Source organism: Calonectris borealis, chromosome 15 (genome assembly GCF_964195595.1).
Source record: "Calonectris borealis chromosome 15, bCalBor7.hap1.2, whole genome shotgun sequence".
Classification (NCBI taxonomy): domain Eukaryota; kingdom Metazoa; phylum Chordata; class Aves; order Procellariiformes; family Procellariidae; genus Calonectris; species Calonectris borealis.
Window position 1 is genome coordinate 23,528,660 of NC_134326.1, and position 16,170 is coordinate 23,544,829.

The window sequence follows — 16,170 nt, forward strand, 5'->3', positions numbered from 1 at the left end:
GGCGAGGTCCCACACTGGGGTCAGCAGGTGGGTGCATGGGGCTTGGGGACGTCCCAGCCTTGGTGGTGGGGACATCGCCACCGTGGGGGTCAGGGTATGGTCTCCCCAGAGGGGGAGTGAGGGAAGCATGGGGCACAGGTCCCATGCTTGCGGTGCGGATGGTTAATATTGTGCTCAGAGCTGGCAGGGAGCTGCATGCCAGGCAGTCATGGCTGTGGCCCTGTGGGGACCCCCTACTCTCCAGGGCTCTTAGGGGAAGCTGCACAGCATCAGCCCAAGCTGAGGGATGCCAGATGCACCAAACAGGGCTGAGCCGCTGCCCCGCTCCTTGCACTTGCTGAGCTGAACGCCCCGGCCGCGCGGGAGGGTGCTGCTGCAGGTGGGCAGCCCCGGGCGCTCAGACCAGGGCTGGTCTCCAGCTGCCTCCCTGCAAAGAAGCAACGCAGCCCCGCGCCCCGTCTTGCTGCTGGCCAGGCTTGCCGGCTCCCCAGCAGGGTCAGGGTTGTCTCCTGCACCCTCGGAGCCAGTGGCTGAAAATAGCTCTGCTGAGGCAGAGGTATTGGTGGGGGGGGGAAGCCAGGGCTCCTGCTTGCCCGGCAGGCTGTGGGCAGCAGGTGCTGCTCCGAGGGTACTCAGGACACAGGCTTGCTGTGGGCAAGGACAGAACTGGGCCTAAAGATTTTCTGGCCTAAAGAAAGGCAGAGGGGAAAGACGACAAGCAGGGGCTGAAGGGTGGCATGCTTTGCACATTTCCCTACATCTAGTGAAGGGAATGGAGAGTAGTGTGGGGATGATGCTGGCCAGCGGAGGTGTTCAGGGATGATGCTGTCTGGGGGAGGTGCTCAGCCGAAGCCTGGCCTGTCCCCGTGGCACGCCTGGGGCTGATCCGTCCCCATGCTTGGCGTCACGGCGGGGCTGCCTCTCTCTTCCAGCCGTGCAGAATCCATCCCCCTCCCGCAGAGCTGCCCCAGGAGCACGGCAGCAAGTGATGACCATCATGAGATCGGGCCCTGAAGACGGTAAGGGGGGCCAGGGGTGCTGCCGGTCCCAGGGAAGTGCTGCCAGCCCTGCCTAGAGGCCAGACGCAGTTCTGGTTGAAGCCACTGGCCATGCTTCCCAGGGCCTCCGTGCCTGCTTTCTTGCACTACAGCCCCAAGGGGTGGCAATTGTGTGTCGAAGGTTGAAGGGATCCCTGCACAGGGGCAGAAGAGGCTGTTTGAGCCTCTGGAGCTGAGCAAACTCCCCAACAGTTCCCCCCACCAAGGAAACGCCAGTACCTGGCGCAGCTCCCAGCATGGGCGCGTGGCTGAGCCACATGACAGGGACCCCAGCAAGGGGACACACTGTCCTTGCACAAGGCACAGGGGTTCCCAGCGCTGCAGCAGCCTCAGCTGTGGCTGTGCTCTCCCCCAGCCTCCCCAGTGTGCCAGCTGGACTTGGGCAAGAAGGTGAGCACACCACAGGACCTGATGATCGAAGAGCTCTCCCTGCAGAACAACCGCGGCTCCCAGCTCTTCCAGGAGCGCCAGAGGCGGATGCAGCGCTTCGTCTTTGAGCATCCCAGCGGCTACAGGGAGGTGGGTCTGCGGCTCATCCCCTGGCTCCAAGCAGGACAGCCCTTCCCCGGCTCTCACAGCGTTTGCAGGGAAGTGATTCCTCATGGGACTGGGGATCTTTCAGCAGGGTGGCCATGCTCAGCTGCCCCCTATGCCGAGACAAAGGGAGAGCAGAGATGGCTTGGTGGGCTGGGCATGGAGATGGGCAAACATCAGGTTCAGCATCCACCGAAGAGCAAGGGTGCCGGTATCCCTCTGCACCCACTAACCCCTCTCCTCGCCTCCTGCAGCTCCCAGGGCTGGGGGTGGGTGGCTCACACCGTACCAAGAAAGGCGACCCGGAGGGAATGGCAAACGAGTGGATGGTGAGTAGGTGGAGGAAGCTCCAAGGTGCTTTCGACAGCCTCCTGAGTCCCAACCCTGGCAGGGAGAGCTCCCCACTGACTGTCCCCTCCACAGGCAGAGGAGGACGCCGGGGGCCAGCAGAGTTATCACTCCGAGCTCCACATGGCAGCACTGCCCCAGGGTGGCCCCCCCAAAGTGCCCAAGAAGACAGAGAAAGTCTTGCAGATGAGCAAAGTCCTCAACCCCGATGCTCTGGCCCCAGGTAAATGCCACCTACACACCAAAGCCAACACTGTTGTAATCTCAGTAATGTGGGGCTGGAGGCAGCAAGCTGCTGCCTGCTGAGGGGTCCTCCCCAGAACCTCCCCCAGAGTTTTTATGTATAAAAATATATAACATATATTTACGTTATATACATGGAATCCTGCCCCCAACAGGTCCTCTGCGGCCATGTGAAGGCAGGGCTGTTCCCAGCCCCCTCTCCCCTGGTTGGGATGTTGTTCCAGCCCACCTGTGGCCACAGCAGCCCACACTGTCTCTCCCCCTATGCAGGATACTCAGGCCCCCTCAAAGAAGTCCCCCCGGAGAAGTTCAACATCACCGCCATCCCCAAGGGCTATCACTCCCCGTGGCAGAAGCTCCTCCGTGACAAGAACAACATTGTGCATGGTGAGAACCAGCCGCCTGTGAGACCCCCTCCGTGGGACTTCAGGAGCTTCAACAGGTAATGCTGGCGGAGGTGCAGGCACCACCAGCCTGTCCATCCCTTGGCCAAGCCCTTCAGCTTCAAGAAGCACCTACCATCCTGCCAGGGAAACGCCGTGGTCCATGTCCTCTTTATACACCACAGGAGAGCAGCAAGGGCTCAGATTGCTCTTTTCCTGCTCAGGAGCTCCTCCGTGGCTTCTCTGCAAAGGTCCCTGCCTCCAGCAGCTTCCCAGATCTCATCTCAGCTCCACCACTGGGCTTGCACAGCCTTAAGCAGCTTGGTCTCACAGGGTAACCTCGGGGATGACAGCTGAAATTTGGGAGGACTAATTCTCACGCAGGTGGTCCTGGAGAAGGAATTGCTTCTATTCCCAGCTGGGCTCAGCTCCGGGCTGGGTGGAGAAATGGCACAGACATTGCCAAGTCTCTCTCCTAATTTCCTTAAGGTATCCAAGCAGCTGCTGGAAGTGGTGAGGGTATAAGGTTAATCTTCTCACAAGGTGCTAAGAGGTCACCATATTCCTCCCAAACACCTGCTTGAGATTGAAGTCTCCAGGCCCGTTTCTGGTGGCTCAGCCTGGCAAGCTCCAAGCCCTGCGCCTCCTGTGCACCTCCAGATTACATTGGGGTCAAGGTTGGGAGCAGAGACCGCCAAGGAAAATCTCCACTCTGGAAAGGTGTTTGATGGGGATTCAGGAGATGGAGATCTGGTGGTAGCAAAGCACCAGCAGCCCAAGGTAGAATAATGAGAACTGAATTTTTAAGCTGAACATCATCCCAGGGAATCTAGAAATCTCCTGGCTCTCCTCCTCACTGAAAGCTTCTTCATGAGGATGAAAGTATGTTAGCCTCGGTGGCCTGGCCAAAGACACCGTCCAGTAGGCAAGCTCCCACTGGAGCTCCCTACCAGGATACAGCACTGTTCCCCATCAGACCATCTGCCATGGTGCTGGGCCTCTGCAGATGGCAGCTTTCCTGAGCCCGCACCAGGGTTGGATTTGAGTCACGGGGGAGATGACTGATGCATTTTGAATGATTGGCAGAAGGGGCTGCGGGGAACTACAAACCGTCTGCATAGGAACCACATCCCAAAGGGCAGAGATCAGCCTGACTGCCACAGAGCTGAGATGATGCTGCCACCGTCCTTCTGCTGCTCTCCTCTCTCTCAGCCCTGGGGCTTTGCTGTGGGGCCTGGCGAGGTGCACAGCACAAGGCTGCTGCACACTCAGACCCCCTGTGTTTCCCCTTCCACACCAGTGAAAGCGTGGCAGCACACTGGTTTGCACTGGAGTGGAGCTGAGCGAGACAAGGTTAAAAGAACCCATGGGCAGCAAAAGGGCTGTGTTAGCTATTCCCTCTGGGACTCCTTCCCAGTTACTCAGCCATCCTGAGCTTTCCTGGAGCAGTAACATCCGAGGAGGTGCCGTAGGGGGAGAACAAGGAGCTGCTGCAGATACTTGGCTCTTTTCTTTCAACATTTAGCCATGTTCCTGCCTCAGTATTTATTTATGGACAGGGACTGAAGCAAGGGCATGTTTCTGAATAATGCATTACCCTGTACCATTTCTCCCCTCTCACATGCTGCCTTTCTATTTAAAGTCTTGAACTGTTATTTAATACAGATGGATGCTAATTTAACATCAAGCCTCTCGTCACCTCCTCTAATTCTTCACTGAGGCATGAAGATTCAGAGAGCCAATCTGATTTTAACTGGACTTTTCATGATCTTCCAAGCCGTTGGTTTTTAAATCACTTCTCAGTTCATCAAATACCAAACTGCAGAAAAACAACTTTTTTGGAACAAATCAGCTAGCAAGAAGCCAGTGGTCTTGCTTAAAGCTAGGTGAATCCCAGCACAGCTCACATGGGTCACAGGGCAAGGGAAAGGGCAAATTCACCATCTCAACAGCAACTGCATTAAAGCATATTGATTTATTCCCAACTTTAAACATTCAGGCTGTGATGCAAAGACCTTCGGCCAAATTGCTAAGGTGTGCTGCTTTAAGAGAGAGTGAAAGCCAAGCTCTGAAAAGGACTGTCTTTTCCCAAAAAGGGCAAAAGTTCCTGGAACAAACCTCTCTCATTTACCTTCTCCCCCTTATTTCTCCCTAGGACACTGTTGCAAAACAGTGCCACGTTACTCACGTTCAAGCAGCACTTCCCAAAGCAAACATTCCCAGCTATGCCTCATTGATAGCTCAGCCTCCATGTGCTGCTCCAAAACCAACATTCTTGGCTTTTTCGGGGCTGGCACTCTCTTCCCCAGTCCCTTTCCCCATTTCTCCAGAAAGGGATAACAGCTCTTGCCCCCGCACTGCTCCTCCTGTTAGTCATAGTTCAAGAGAAGCTGTCCCAAAAGGCAGACTGGAGCCAGGGCCAAGAGAAAGACATTTGCCTGCACATGTGCTAGAGCAATCAGGAGGCAGCACTATCAGCTTCGGCCCTCTGCAGAACACATTAGCTGCGGATGAGCCACCTTCTAAAGATCAGGGGGTTTGTCACTGTCACCTGCGCTCTTTATCTAACCCCTTTCACATGCAAAACATCTCTGCTGCTGTTGGCAGAGCCCATCAAGAGAGACTATGGCAAAGGTAGGAACATGCTTCCTCCCTCCCCTGCACAGCCACTGATGCTCAGGCACCAAACCCCACTCTCCAGGCCAGCCAAAGCTTAAGTTGAAGTTGGCTCTGTACAAGAGAAGAACCTTGCTGAGCTAGCAGAGACTCCAACAGCATCCTGGGGAGGAAGAGGAGGGTTGTCATTTGCTGCAGGCATTGCTAGGTTGCTGCTGGGCTCAGAGTTAGTAAATCCAGACCTGCTTTTTCCATCACCTTTACCATATGCACAATCTGTCCTTGTGACATGCTAAGTCTGCTTTTTCTCGTGCCGCAGAACTCCCACACCATTTGACAGAGCACTGTTCAGCAACCTGTTCTCTATGCCTGCCGCGGAGCTGGATAACCTGAGCGCTCTGCAGGTGATTTCCCACAGACCCAACTTCAACAGAGTGCCGCAAGCTTGGGTGCGGATTCTACCAGAGAGCGATGAGCTGTAGTACACATGCTCCCTTCCCTGTCACCGCCGATGCTTTTATTGCTAGACTCAAACATACTTTGCACGGTAGGGGAGAGGGGAATAAGTATTCTTCATGAAAGCTAAGCTAGTGGTCTTGGGTTGTCATCTTCTTCAATGGGATTTGAACAAGCTCGAGTCTGGGACCATTCTGAATTCCCCTCGTGCCAGCCATTGTCACAAGGGCGTTTAGTGCTAACAGCCAAGTTCTTTCTCATCGTTAATGCAAGCAGATCCCCATAAGCTCTTGTACAAAACATCCCGTACAGCCTGTCCTCTTCCCTGCCTCGTGGAAAATGGCAGGACCACCAACTGCAACACACCAAGCTGTCTCACTGCTTCTTCACTGACACACAAGACCTGCTCCGACAGCTGGTGCCTTTGCAGAGAAATTCCATCTTTGGGACAACTCTCTATCTGTCATTCCGGTCAGGACAGCAAGAGGAGGTGATAATTGAAGAACGCCAGCAAAACAAGTTACCGGAGGCATTGGCATGTTAAAAGCAATTACCTTGGGCTTGGCTGGACAACAAAATCAGATGAGGAACTGGGCATCTGCCTGTTTATCAACACATGTACAGCACAGCCAGGATAGATGGGAGGGGAACACTGGGAGTTGGAAACTGGTGCCCATTTTCCACAAGCTACTGGCTAGCACTTGGCAGCTTTTATTTTCCCCTTCCTACTGCTATTTGCATGCCTTGCTTAAACACCTAAGCCCTTTGATTGACTTACACCAGATTTGCTTCATATAGTTTGTCAATAAGAATCAGGCCCTGCCTGGACCGGCTACACTGCAAAATTGCACCAGTCTGAAAGATACTGCCAGGGTATTCTGGCAACTTCAGCATCAGTGGGAAGGAAAAGCAGCACAGCTGTGACTCCAGAGCAAGCACGGGCTTGAAAATCAGCAGTGAGGATTCACCTATACAAATGTTTTCAGCAGTGACACACAGTGGGACATGCAGCTAACAACAGGCTATAGGACAGTCATCAGAACATCTGGAAAACCTTGCTAACCACTAACAAAAAATGTCTAACTTCATACAGGCTTTCTACAATTGCTTTTGTCAGGTTCTTAATGTTACCCTTATTTAATCTTGCAAAAGCAGGAGCATCAGGATAAGTTTCTTTTTCCACCACTGTGGTTAAACCAGGCAAGTAAATTTTGTGGTAAAAATGCAGTTAACAGCTGCTTCACTTGTGAAGTGTATTTATAATGCTGTGCAGACAGATGCGCAGATGAAATCCCACACAAGGATTCTGCTGCCACAACACACCATTCAGGCAGGAAACTTTCATTGCTCTATTCTTCCCACAAAAGCAGGAGGGGACAAGCAAATGGAAAGAAAAAAGGTCCATTCCTTAAACATTAAAAGTTTATGATGCTCAACTGCTGTCCTGTTCCAAACCCATGCCTCTCCTCTTGGTCCATCAGCTGAAGAACCCATGTACACCTGGGGAACTGGCTGGAAATAATAAATAAATTGCAATAACATAAAGCCTGCTTGCATTCCAGATCTGTCTGCACAGCACTCATGGGCCCCAACTGCAGAGACTTGGAGCCAGAGCAGTGGTAAACACTGCAGCCCTCCCCGATCCACCAGCAGGCCTCTGCCCATCTTCCAACACTGCCCTGGGATGGCTCTTACCTGACAAAAACTAAGCTAACTACCTGCACCCAAAGCCCAGCTCTTTCTCCAAAGAAAGCCAGCCTGCCTGCCAGCCGTGCCCCTGGTGTCACGTGTGCTATGCCACCTCCAACAGCCTGGCAGCATCACACGTGCCTTCGGTGGGACCCTGTGGCATGGTACAGGATGGCACATAGAACTAGAAGTGGACCCACTGTCATTGCCCACTCTGCATCTTGTCTTTGGCAGCAGCCAAATAAAAATCGAAGTCCTCAGACACTATGCTCCAGGAAGCGGGGTCTAAGCAAAGTGTTGAAAAATTCAAGTATTTTAACTTTTTTTTTTTAAACAAGCAAATGAGGCTTCAGAACAGGTCCCATCATATTTTGCTTAACAGAAAGACGCCCACAGATCCATTACGTGAAAGCAGCTAACATACAGATAAACTTAAAATCCTCCAGCCACATGTACATACATCTTATTCAATGGAAGGCTCCATGCAGGACACGGTTGCTCCTGGACAAACATGCTAGCTAGAGCACAGGAAGAGAAGTTTCATGTCCTATCAGCGCAGGACAAAGTGGGATCCATCTCACAGTTTAAGAGGAGACGGTATCCACAGGCCTCGAAAGCCCTAATCATGCTCCCAACATACCCAGGACAAGCTTGCAGCTGCACCGTCGTCCTCCTCCTGCAGCTGTCAGCAACACAAGCCCAGCCTCTGGGGGCCACCAAGGGGGCCTTCACCAGGCTAAAACAGGCAACTGCTAACCTGTCACTCCATGTCAAGCCTGCACTACACGGCGGCTGCTTGCATTACCTAACACTTATCTTACTCAGGACGTGCAGGATTAGAAGTGAAGCATCAAAAAAAGGTTTTGGGTTTTAGTGTTTTTTTTAAGCAAGAAGTCAGGAAAAAGGAGGGAGGAAAATTCTGTGGCAATAGTAAGACAAAGCCATGGGTTTGGCACATCTGATAAGCTTGTTTTTCAGCTCTTATTCAGTCCTGGTTTAATACCTCATTAGAATAAGTCATTAGTTACCTGACAGAGAAGAGTCTCTGGTTACATTTAAATAGTCCACAGTGTTCAGACTGAGGATATCAAATGGGCTTGAAAAGGGTTTGGTTTTGTTTTTCCAGAAGTTTATTTCAAAAGTGTGCAAACGGGATACACAGATAGCACTGTAGTTCTGGTACACCTGATCCACAGACACCCCCCCCACCCCCCAACACTAAATGAAAGATCTGGGATGTATCAATGATCCGATTAGCTAGCGGAGACACGGAGCTCAGCTTGCCCAGCATCTGCAAGCAGGGAAATACGGCTTCTCTAGCTCACCCACAGCTCAACATATGGCGCTACCATGGTAACTAGAAAATAGCATTTACTTAAAACGATGAGGGTGGCACAATGTGCTAGGGGCTGCTGTGCTTTCCCGAGTGGGCACCCATCCTCTGGGGATCTTGAGATGGGTAGTGAATGGGGCCTGGGGCTCTCATGAAGGGAGGCGGGGGCCCCATGGCGTGGAACATGTGTGGTCCAAAACCTGCAGAAACAAAGTTGGCAGCTTCAGACAAAGCAAGAGAACAACCAATGCAGACATACTACTGCTTGAAACTACCGACAGAAAACAGCTGGCTTACAGCTGTGCCTTAGGAAGGATTCTTCAAATCCCCAAACTCTTTCCCCTCTTCCCACTACAAATGGGGGCAATCCTTACCCAACACACATCCTTACTCACAGACAAAAGCTGGTGGGGGACTGGACAGGTGTCTGTAATGCCAATCTAAATGCCTTCTACTCAACCACAGAGCAAACCAAACAGATCGACAAGAGTCTGACATCCCATTAAAAGAGGGTCTCCAGATAGATATATACACACAGCCAAACACAGGCTGGCATTCAACCAGCTGCAGAATTACCCTTTGAAGTTCAGGTTAATGTAGCATTTACACAGCCAGCAAAAGCATTGAGTAGGTCTCAGTACCAGTAACAGGAATCTCTGACATGCCTGAGAATTCGCAAGTGAATACATACCACAACAGGCAGCTCAGTTTAATTAAACTGCGCTGACAGCTCATTTTAGATCATTGGTTTACATTGTATGATCAGGGATGAGGAAAATCAACTTGAGGCATGCATCAGTGCTACAGTGCAGCTGAGCAAGTAGGACTAGATCGTCTAACACCAAGTTAGACACCCCCACTTGAAGGGGAAACACAAATACCTGGAGGTGGTGGTGGAGCAATGCCAGGAGGAGGTGGCAAGGCAATGTTAACCACGGCTGGAGGGCCACTTGGAGGTAGGTTGAAGTAATTTGCAGAAGCCTCCTCTTCTGCAGCTGGAGGAGGTGGGAGAGCTGCAGAAAAAGTACACAGTGGTTACGGAAAAATCTCTCAGTCAAGATACGCAGAGGTATCTGCGTTCAGAGAGGCGGCACAATCAGTTCTTCCGCAAGGGCAAACTGCTGCCACTATTGCACATCTGAACTGGAGCGAGAAGCAGGACCACACTGAAACTCCGGAACAGTCACGATTTTTCTTCACCCAAAACCAGCTTTCCTTTTTCCATCATACAACATTCAGATTAGGAAAACATTAACCAAGCCTTGAAAAGTGTGTGTTGCCAGTATCTCGGACCTAAATAACTTTAATTCAGCTTTAACTTTTCACTCATCACATAAAGAACTCTCTTTTCATCAAGAATTTGCTTCTAAACAAAGCTTGCCTCCCATCCTAGTTGGATCTGCCACAAACCTACTGTAACTGCCTGCTCTGGGCTCACCAGTGCCTCTACCATCCTGACCTCTGTTACTGCTCTCAGAGGTTTAACATCAGCCTCCCCCATGGAAGCAGGTCAGCATTAAGTGTTTCAGAGATGAAAACAACACCCTTACCTCCGGGAAGACCTGGAACTGGCTCCAGCTTTATCCCGGATTCTGTAGTACCTTCCTTGTCCTTTTCTTTTCCTCTTGCTGCCTGGGACCTAAAACACAGTCAAAAGTTTGAGGACAAGGATGAGAAAAGGCAGCGTAAGCAGATATTCACACTAGATAATCTAGACCCATTGCTTCAGGCCAAAGATGAAAAATTCACAGAATGTCAGAGACAGCTGCTACGAAGTGTGCAAACAGTGTTTACGATAGCTGGATTAGAAGTAAAACTACAGAAATTCATCCATAACCCTCAACCAGGAAATCCCTTACACAATTTGTGTAATTTGTGTAATCTCCAACCTAGATCCCACTGCTGAAAGAAAAACAAACCATAACAGGACCCCAAATATTTATCAACTCAGTATCTACTCCAACTTAATATCCAACCCCGTTCATCAAGACTGCATAAACTGAATGAAGAACCTTGTGGCTTCCTCCCCCAAAACTCACCTTCCCCATTTGACATTGAGCCTGCGACCGTTGACAATGAGTTTGTTGAAGGATTTCTCAGCAGCCACTTCCGCAGCTTGCCGGGTGGCAAACTGGATGAAAGCACACTGTTGCCTCTGTACTACGGTTATTGTCCGAATCTCCCCAAACTGGTAGAAGTGATTTCTGTGGGAGAGGGAAAAAAATGATTATGAAACCCCACTCCTCCTAGCTGCAGGGTACCTAGCAGAGTAGGATCTCATCATGTGCAGAGATAGATATGCTCAGATCCTTTCTTTTCTCCATCACCAGTTCAGATTGATCATTAGAAATCAAGTCTCTTGCCCCTCTGTGCAGTTATGGATCAGTAAAAACTCTCAGCAGCTTTTCTCAGCAGCTAGCTAGAGAGACAGTATGGGTCTTTCTTGTAAAAAATGTAACACAGTATCCCCAACAGCTCAGAAGGATGACTCATCTTTGAAGAGAGAAATATTAATCAAAGCATTTGAAATGTGCCCATTTATCTGTTCTCCAACAAGCTGGCACTCCTCTGCACTTGCCCAACAACCAGTTTCCCATTAAGGAAAACTGAAAAATAGATTTTTTTTTTTTTTTCTTTTTCCTTGCATGAGACATTTCCTCACTTGAAGATGAGCAGTAATCAAAGCATCAAAAAAAAGGCAAGGGCAATACAAATTCACCAACACACCTGAGATCTGATTCAGTGATAGTATCTCCAAGCCCTCCAACATACAGCGTAGTAATAGTCTTGTCATCAGGGGGGTCTAAACGAGGCATGGTTGATGCTCGTTTCAGAAGTTTATCAGCCACAGGATCATTAATTCCATAGTAACGATCTTTGATGTTCTGATCAGCTAGAGGATCATCTGGATCTGTAGGTTTCTCATGTCTAAGGTTCAGCAAACAAAGCATTTCATAACATCACCACAGCTGCATCAGATTAACATGACTATAACTGCTACCTTCCCTTCTAAAGGCCTCTAGTCACTTATATGCTTAAGCCTGTTCACATGAACATGCCAAAATGGAATAAAAAGCCCCGAGAACTTAAACTGAAGCCAGGACTGCCTCAAGTTCTGAATGAACGGCACTTCTGACAGCTCAGCATTCAACGCTACAAAACACAAGAGCTAGATTTCAAATGGCCTCTTGTACAAATACAAAGATCTCTGATTGAGGGGACTGATGCCACGAAGGTCAAAAATGAACTATGCAAGAGAAGAGCCGCAGTCACTGCTTCGGCAAAACACTACAAGACTATGCAGCTAATTCCTCACGAACGAAGTTGCCACAACAAAGATTGATTCACTGGCGCTGCACGCCAACTGAATTCAAGTTTCGCGCTGACCCCTATTAGTGTTCCGTCTCCTGTCCATTGCAGCATTTCCTGTTCTTTGAACCCCAAGGGGAGCTGTATCTGACCACGGTGAACAGATTAACTATTTAAGCTATATCTGTACCTGTAGGGACACTCCTCTCCTCTCTTGCATTCTCCTTTTACCCAGAAGGAACAGATGTGAGGACGGTTACGTTTATAGTAAGGAGTGGTCCGAGCCAGCTTCAGCAGCATGTCGCTGGTAGAAGTAGCTTTTCCTAGCGCACCAACTGGTCTAGTGCCATCAGAATTGGATATCTAAACAGTAGTTAAAACGCAAATAATTATGTATATATCACCACTGAAAACTAATGTATAGAATCAGAGAAAGCTAATGATTTTAAGATAAGATAGGTCATTCCTCCCCTTTCCTTCCCTATACACATCCACATACAGACAGCATGATTATAACTACACTTTCTTACCTCTCGTTCCATGTTCTGGGTGTAGTACTCTTTATTGACGTCAGACTTAGGCATTTCATCCTTAAGGGAGAGTCCTGCATCCCGGACTTGAATAGGCAAACCTAGAACAAAAAAAACAAAAAAAAAAAAACAAAAAAAAAACAAAAAAAACCAAAACAAAAAAAAAAAACAACAAAAACCACACAACAATCAGCAAATCTGTATGAAGCACAAGCTGAAGGAGCAGAAATAATTATTGCAACCTGCATTAGCCAGAGATAACTCATCTACTGCTCAGGTATACTATGCTGCCCCTGAACCTCAGAAGAGATGTGATCATCAAGACTTGTTCTTCTCAAAGACTGTCCAGAGACAACTGTGCCAATTACATGCACACATTTAAAGACATTTCACCAACTTTCATTTCAGAGGCAAGCAGACCAGCTTCTTCTCTGTGTTTACATTTTTTGGTACACACCATATTCCAGGTCAAGCAGGCAGGTTTGACAGACGTTCTTCAGCTTGCTGCATGTCTGGCATACTTCTGTTTTCTTGAAACGCATACGAACACCAGGGCACCAGCGAAATACTGTAAAAGGCCTTGCACAAATCTGAAAGACAGAAAGTTGACACTTGTATCACTATCACACAGCAATGAAGTTACCATTCTGGTTCCTGTACAGAAACTTAAAGTCCAAACACATCTAATCTCTTTAAACTGTAAATACAACTTCTTCATCTTAGTGTTAAAATTCAGACCTCAAGAAATGCTTGTTTCTATTTGGTGCCTTTGACAGGAGAAAGTTTTAGGAAGGTTTTTTTTCTTGTTGTCTTTTTGATTTATTACAATAACCTGAACGCTGAAAGCAAATCTACTCAAAGGAAAAAGAAATTCTCCAATTCTCCTTCATTCCAGGAGATGTCACTATAGAGCAATTACAGGTAAATTACCAATTATTTGTAAATCAGTCACCAGCACAGCAGCAAGCCCAGTGAGAGGTTATGAGACTTTTGGTCCAGAAGACGACTACTGCTCTGTATCTTACCCAGTGGAATGATGCATCTGCTTCTGCTGCATGTACGGTTTGAGGATGGGAAACAAGATTTCAACACATACCTTCTCCCTACCTCAGATGACAACTGATAAAAGGGGCAAAAAACCTCTTTAATTTCCCTCGGTCAAGACAACACTAAATATTTCTTGCTCTCTCAGAAATACACATAGCTTATTTTTCAGACAGCTAACACAAATCACCACCTAGCCACAAATAACATATTCATAGCAAAACCTAAACTTCGGTTATTTATGCACCACTTACGAGTAAAAACAAAATTGCAAGAGAAAATATGAGATCATTTAAAATGCTGAAATACCTTCAAATATAGTACAACAATATTAGTAAAACCTGATTCTGATAAACATGAGCAAATCCTAAGTCTTAAATAATTTTACTACTTTAAGACTGACTTTGTCTAACAAAGCGCACAGTAGACTGACCTAAAAATTTATGCAGTTACATAAACATTTTAAGTTAACTCAGATAAGCAATTTTCTGAAGCCAACAGGATTTTTTTAACATTAAAATTTAATACTCCTAGATGTGCGCCAGTTTAGATGTTTGTTCTTCAAAAGAAAACAAACATACCTTGCATTCTTTTCCATATTTTTCTTTGGTCTGAAATGTAATCAGAAACAATAAAAGAAAATATGAAATATCATTAATTCAACATAAAATGTGAAACATAATTGATGTTATAGCACAGTGGTTTTTTCCTAATTATGCTGCATTTAGACTCACCCACTCCTATGTTTTGGGCTCACACCTTGGCAGGTCAATAGGACAAAAAAAAAAACCTAACAAACTCTCCACCCATTTTTGTTTTAGAAACGTTCATTAAAACACAGTATTATAAGCCCCACCTCGTGTACCGATGAAAGGCGAGAATGAAATGGAACATTAATAACTATTTTTAAGCACAGATAATAGCGTTATGTGAAATAAGTACATGAAAATAAGCAGGTTTTGAAATATCACCTATACTGGCAGTAGGGTTACGTTTCACAAAAATATCATAATCTCTCTCAGCAAACTTGGTGGAATGGAAATGTGAAGGGAAGATAATGTAAATGTAGGTTGTACACAACCGGACTGAGCACAGAGAAAAGCAGCATAAATGGACTGACTCACCCTGCACAGAGGAAACCAAGGTAAACAAGAAAGGATTTAAACTACCGTCAGGCAGCCTTCATGAGACAGTTTTAACTTATTTTCACAGGCACATATCCTGCACGTTTTAGAAATTGTGCTAAGCTATTTAATATTTCAGCAGTTGTTTTGCTATTCTCCATGTCACACGATTTACCAGTACCAAAGCTTTGTTTTCTAGTATTTCCTGCACTCTAGACATTAGACTTTATCATCTTGCTCTCCTTTTTGACTGATTTATTCTTAAATCACATACCTAGTGCCATGACATCACATACCAACAATGGCCAGAACCAAATCCCGTTGTGCAGAACCAACTAATTAGGAATGCATGTGCACCTCAGCATCTCCTCCTGTAGCCAGGCTTATTTTAGTCCCCAAAACGCAACCGTTCTAGGTCAACACAGAGGAAAGGACTGCACGGTCAAACAGGCACATACCATTCGAATATACGGGTTTTCTCCAAGACACGTCTGGCACAGAATAGGGAAGTCCTAAATTGTGCACGAAGAAAGAAAATCAGGAGTTTGCAACAAACTCTCATCACAACAGCATTCAAATCACACTCTGAACTAACGCTACTGAGTTAAACTAATCAGACCGTTTGAAAGATGCAAAAAGACTCATTCAAAAAGAGTCATCGGGAGAGCGGCAAGCCATGACCCAAAGCCCATATTATGAAAGAACCACGACCTGCTAGCTATTCCAGTTTGAAGTAAAACTTAAACAAACAAAAAGCATATTCTTGAAACCTTAGCTATTGAGTGTCCTGATTCCAGCAGACGACACCACCCCAACATCCCTCAGCATCTATTGCTTGCAGTGCGCCCACCCAGGAAAGGCCTCAGCTCTAAAGATCGCGGCCACGGGCACACGACGGGCCCAGCTCAGCGCCCCCCAGCTGCCACGAGACCTCCCCAGCGACCAGACACCCCAAACCCCGGCGCGGGGGACGGGGGCGCGGGGGACAGCCCAGAGCAGCACGCTCCCTCTTCCAGCCTGCACTGCCCCTAAGGAGGGCCTGGGTAACCGTGGCAGCCCCTTCCCGGACGGAGGGGACGGAGGGACCGCAGGGACGCAGGTCCCCCGGGCAGGTCCCCGCGCTGCCCGCGGCCCAGCCCTCAGGACCGCCTCACCGCGCACCCCTCGCCCTACGGCCTTGCCCCCCCCTCCCCACCGCCCCCTCACGGCAGCGGAGGGCCCCGCCGGCCAAGGGCCGCCCCACCTCTCCCCCGTCGACCCCCGGGCTCACCGCGTCCTCCCAGTTCTGCCGGTTGTAAGTGTTGGAGCCCAGCGATGTCGACATGGCGGCGGGGCCCCACTCCGCTGCCCTCAGCCGCCGGAAGCCCCCTCGCCGCTCCGCCTCGATCGCGGCAGGCGGCGGGAGCCGGAAGTGACACCACTTCCGCTAGCGACGTGCCGCGGAGGGGAAAAGCGACGCGAGGCCGTGAGGTCACCAGCGCGTCGCGGGGGCGGAAGGCGCTC

The 16,170-nt window shown here is 48.8% G+C and overlaps 2 protein-coding genes across 3 annotated transcripts; one reads left to right on the plus strand and one right to left on the minus strand.

The window, feature by feature from the left end:
• The first annotated feature begins 837 nt into the window (after positions 1-837).
• MYOZ3 (myozenin 3) lies at positions 838-7,179 on the plus strand. Its single transcript, XM_075164787.1, has 6 exons — positions 838-1,019; positions 1,414-1,577; positions 1,847-1,921; positions 2,016-2,163; positions 2,454-2,625; positions 5,502-7,179. Exons 1-6 carry the CDS (start codon positions 989-991, stop codon positions 5,662-5,664), a joined length of 753 nt encoding a protein of 250 aa, XP_075020888.1. The 5' UTR covers positions 838-988; the 3' UTR covers positions 5,665-7,179.
• Positions 4,523-16,154, minus strand: RBM22 (RNA binding motif protein 22). Of its 2 annotated transcripts, XM_075164785.1 has the most exons (11): positions 15,938-16,154; positions 15,126-15,179; positions 14,125-14,154; positions 12,957-13,089; positions 12,500-12,600; positions 12,160-12,332; positions 11,388-11,588; positions 10,700-10,864; positions 10,211-10,299; positions 9,542-9,673; positions 4,523-8,860 (listed from the first exon to the last, which is right to left on the minus strand). In XM_075164785.1, exons 1-11 carry the CDS (start codon positions 15,989-15,991, stop codon positions 8,730-8,732), a joined length of 1,263 nt encoding a protein of 420 aa, XP_075020886.1. In that variant the 5' UTR covers positions 15,992-16,154; the 3' UTR covers positions 4,523-8,729. The 2 variants fall into 2 exon arrangements, with proteins under 2 accessions (XP_075020886.1, XP_075020887.1); XM_075164786.1 differs by lacking the exon at positions 14,125-14,154.
• Positions 16,155-16,170: the final 16 nt, after the last annotated feature.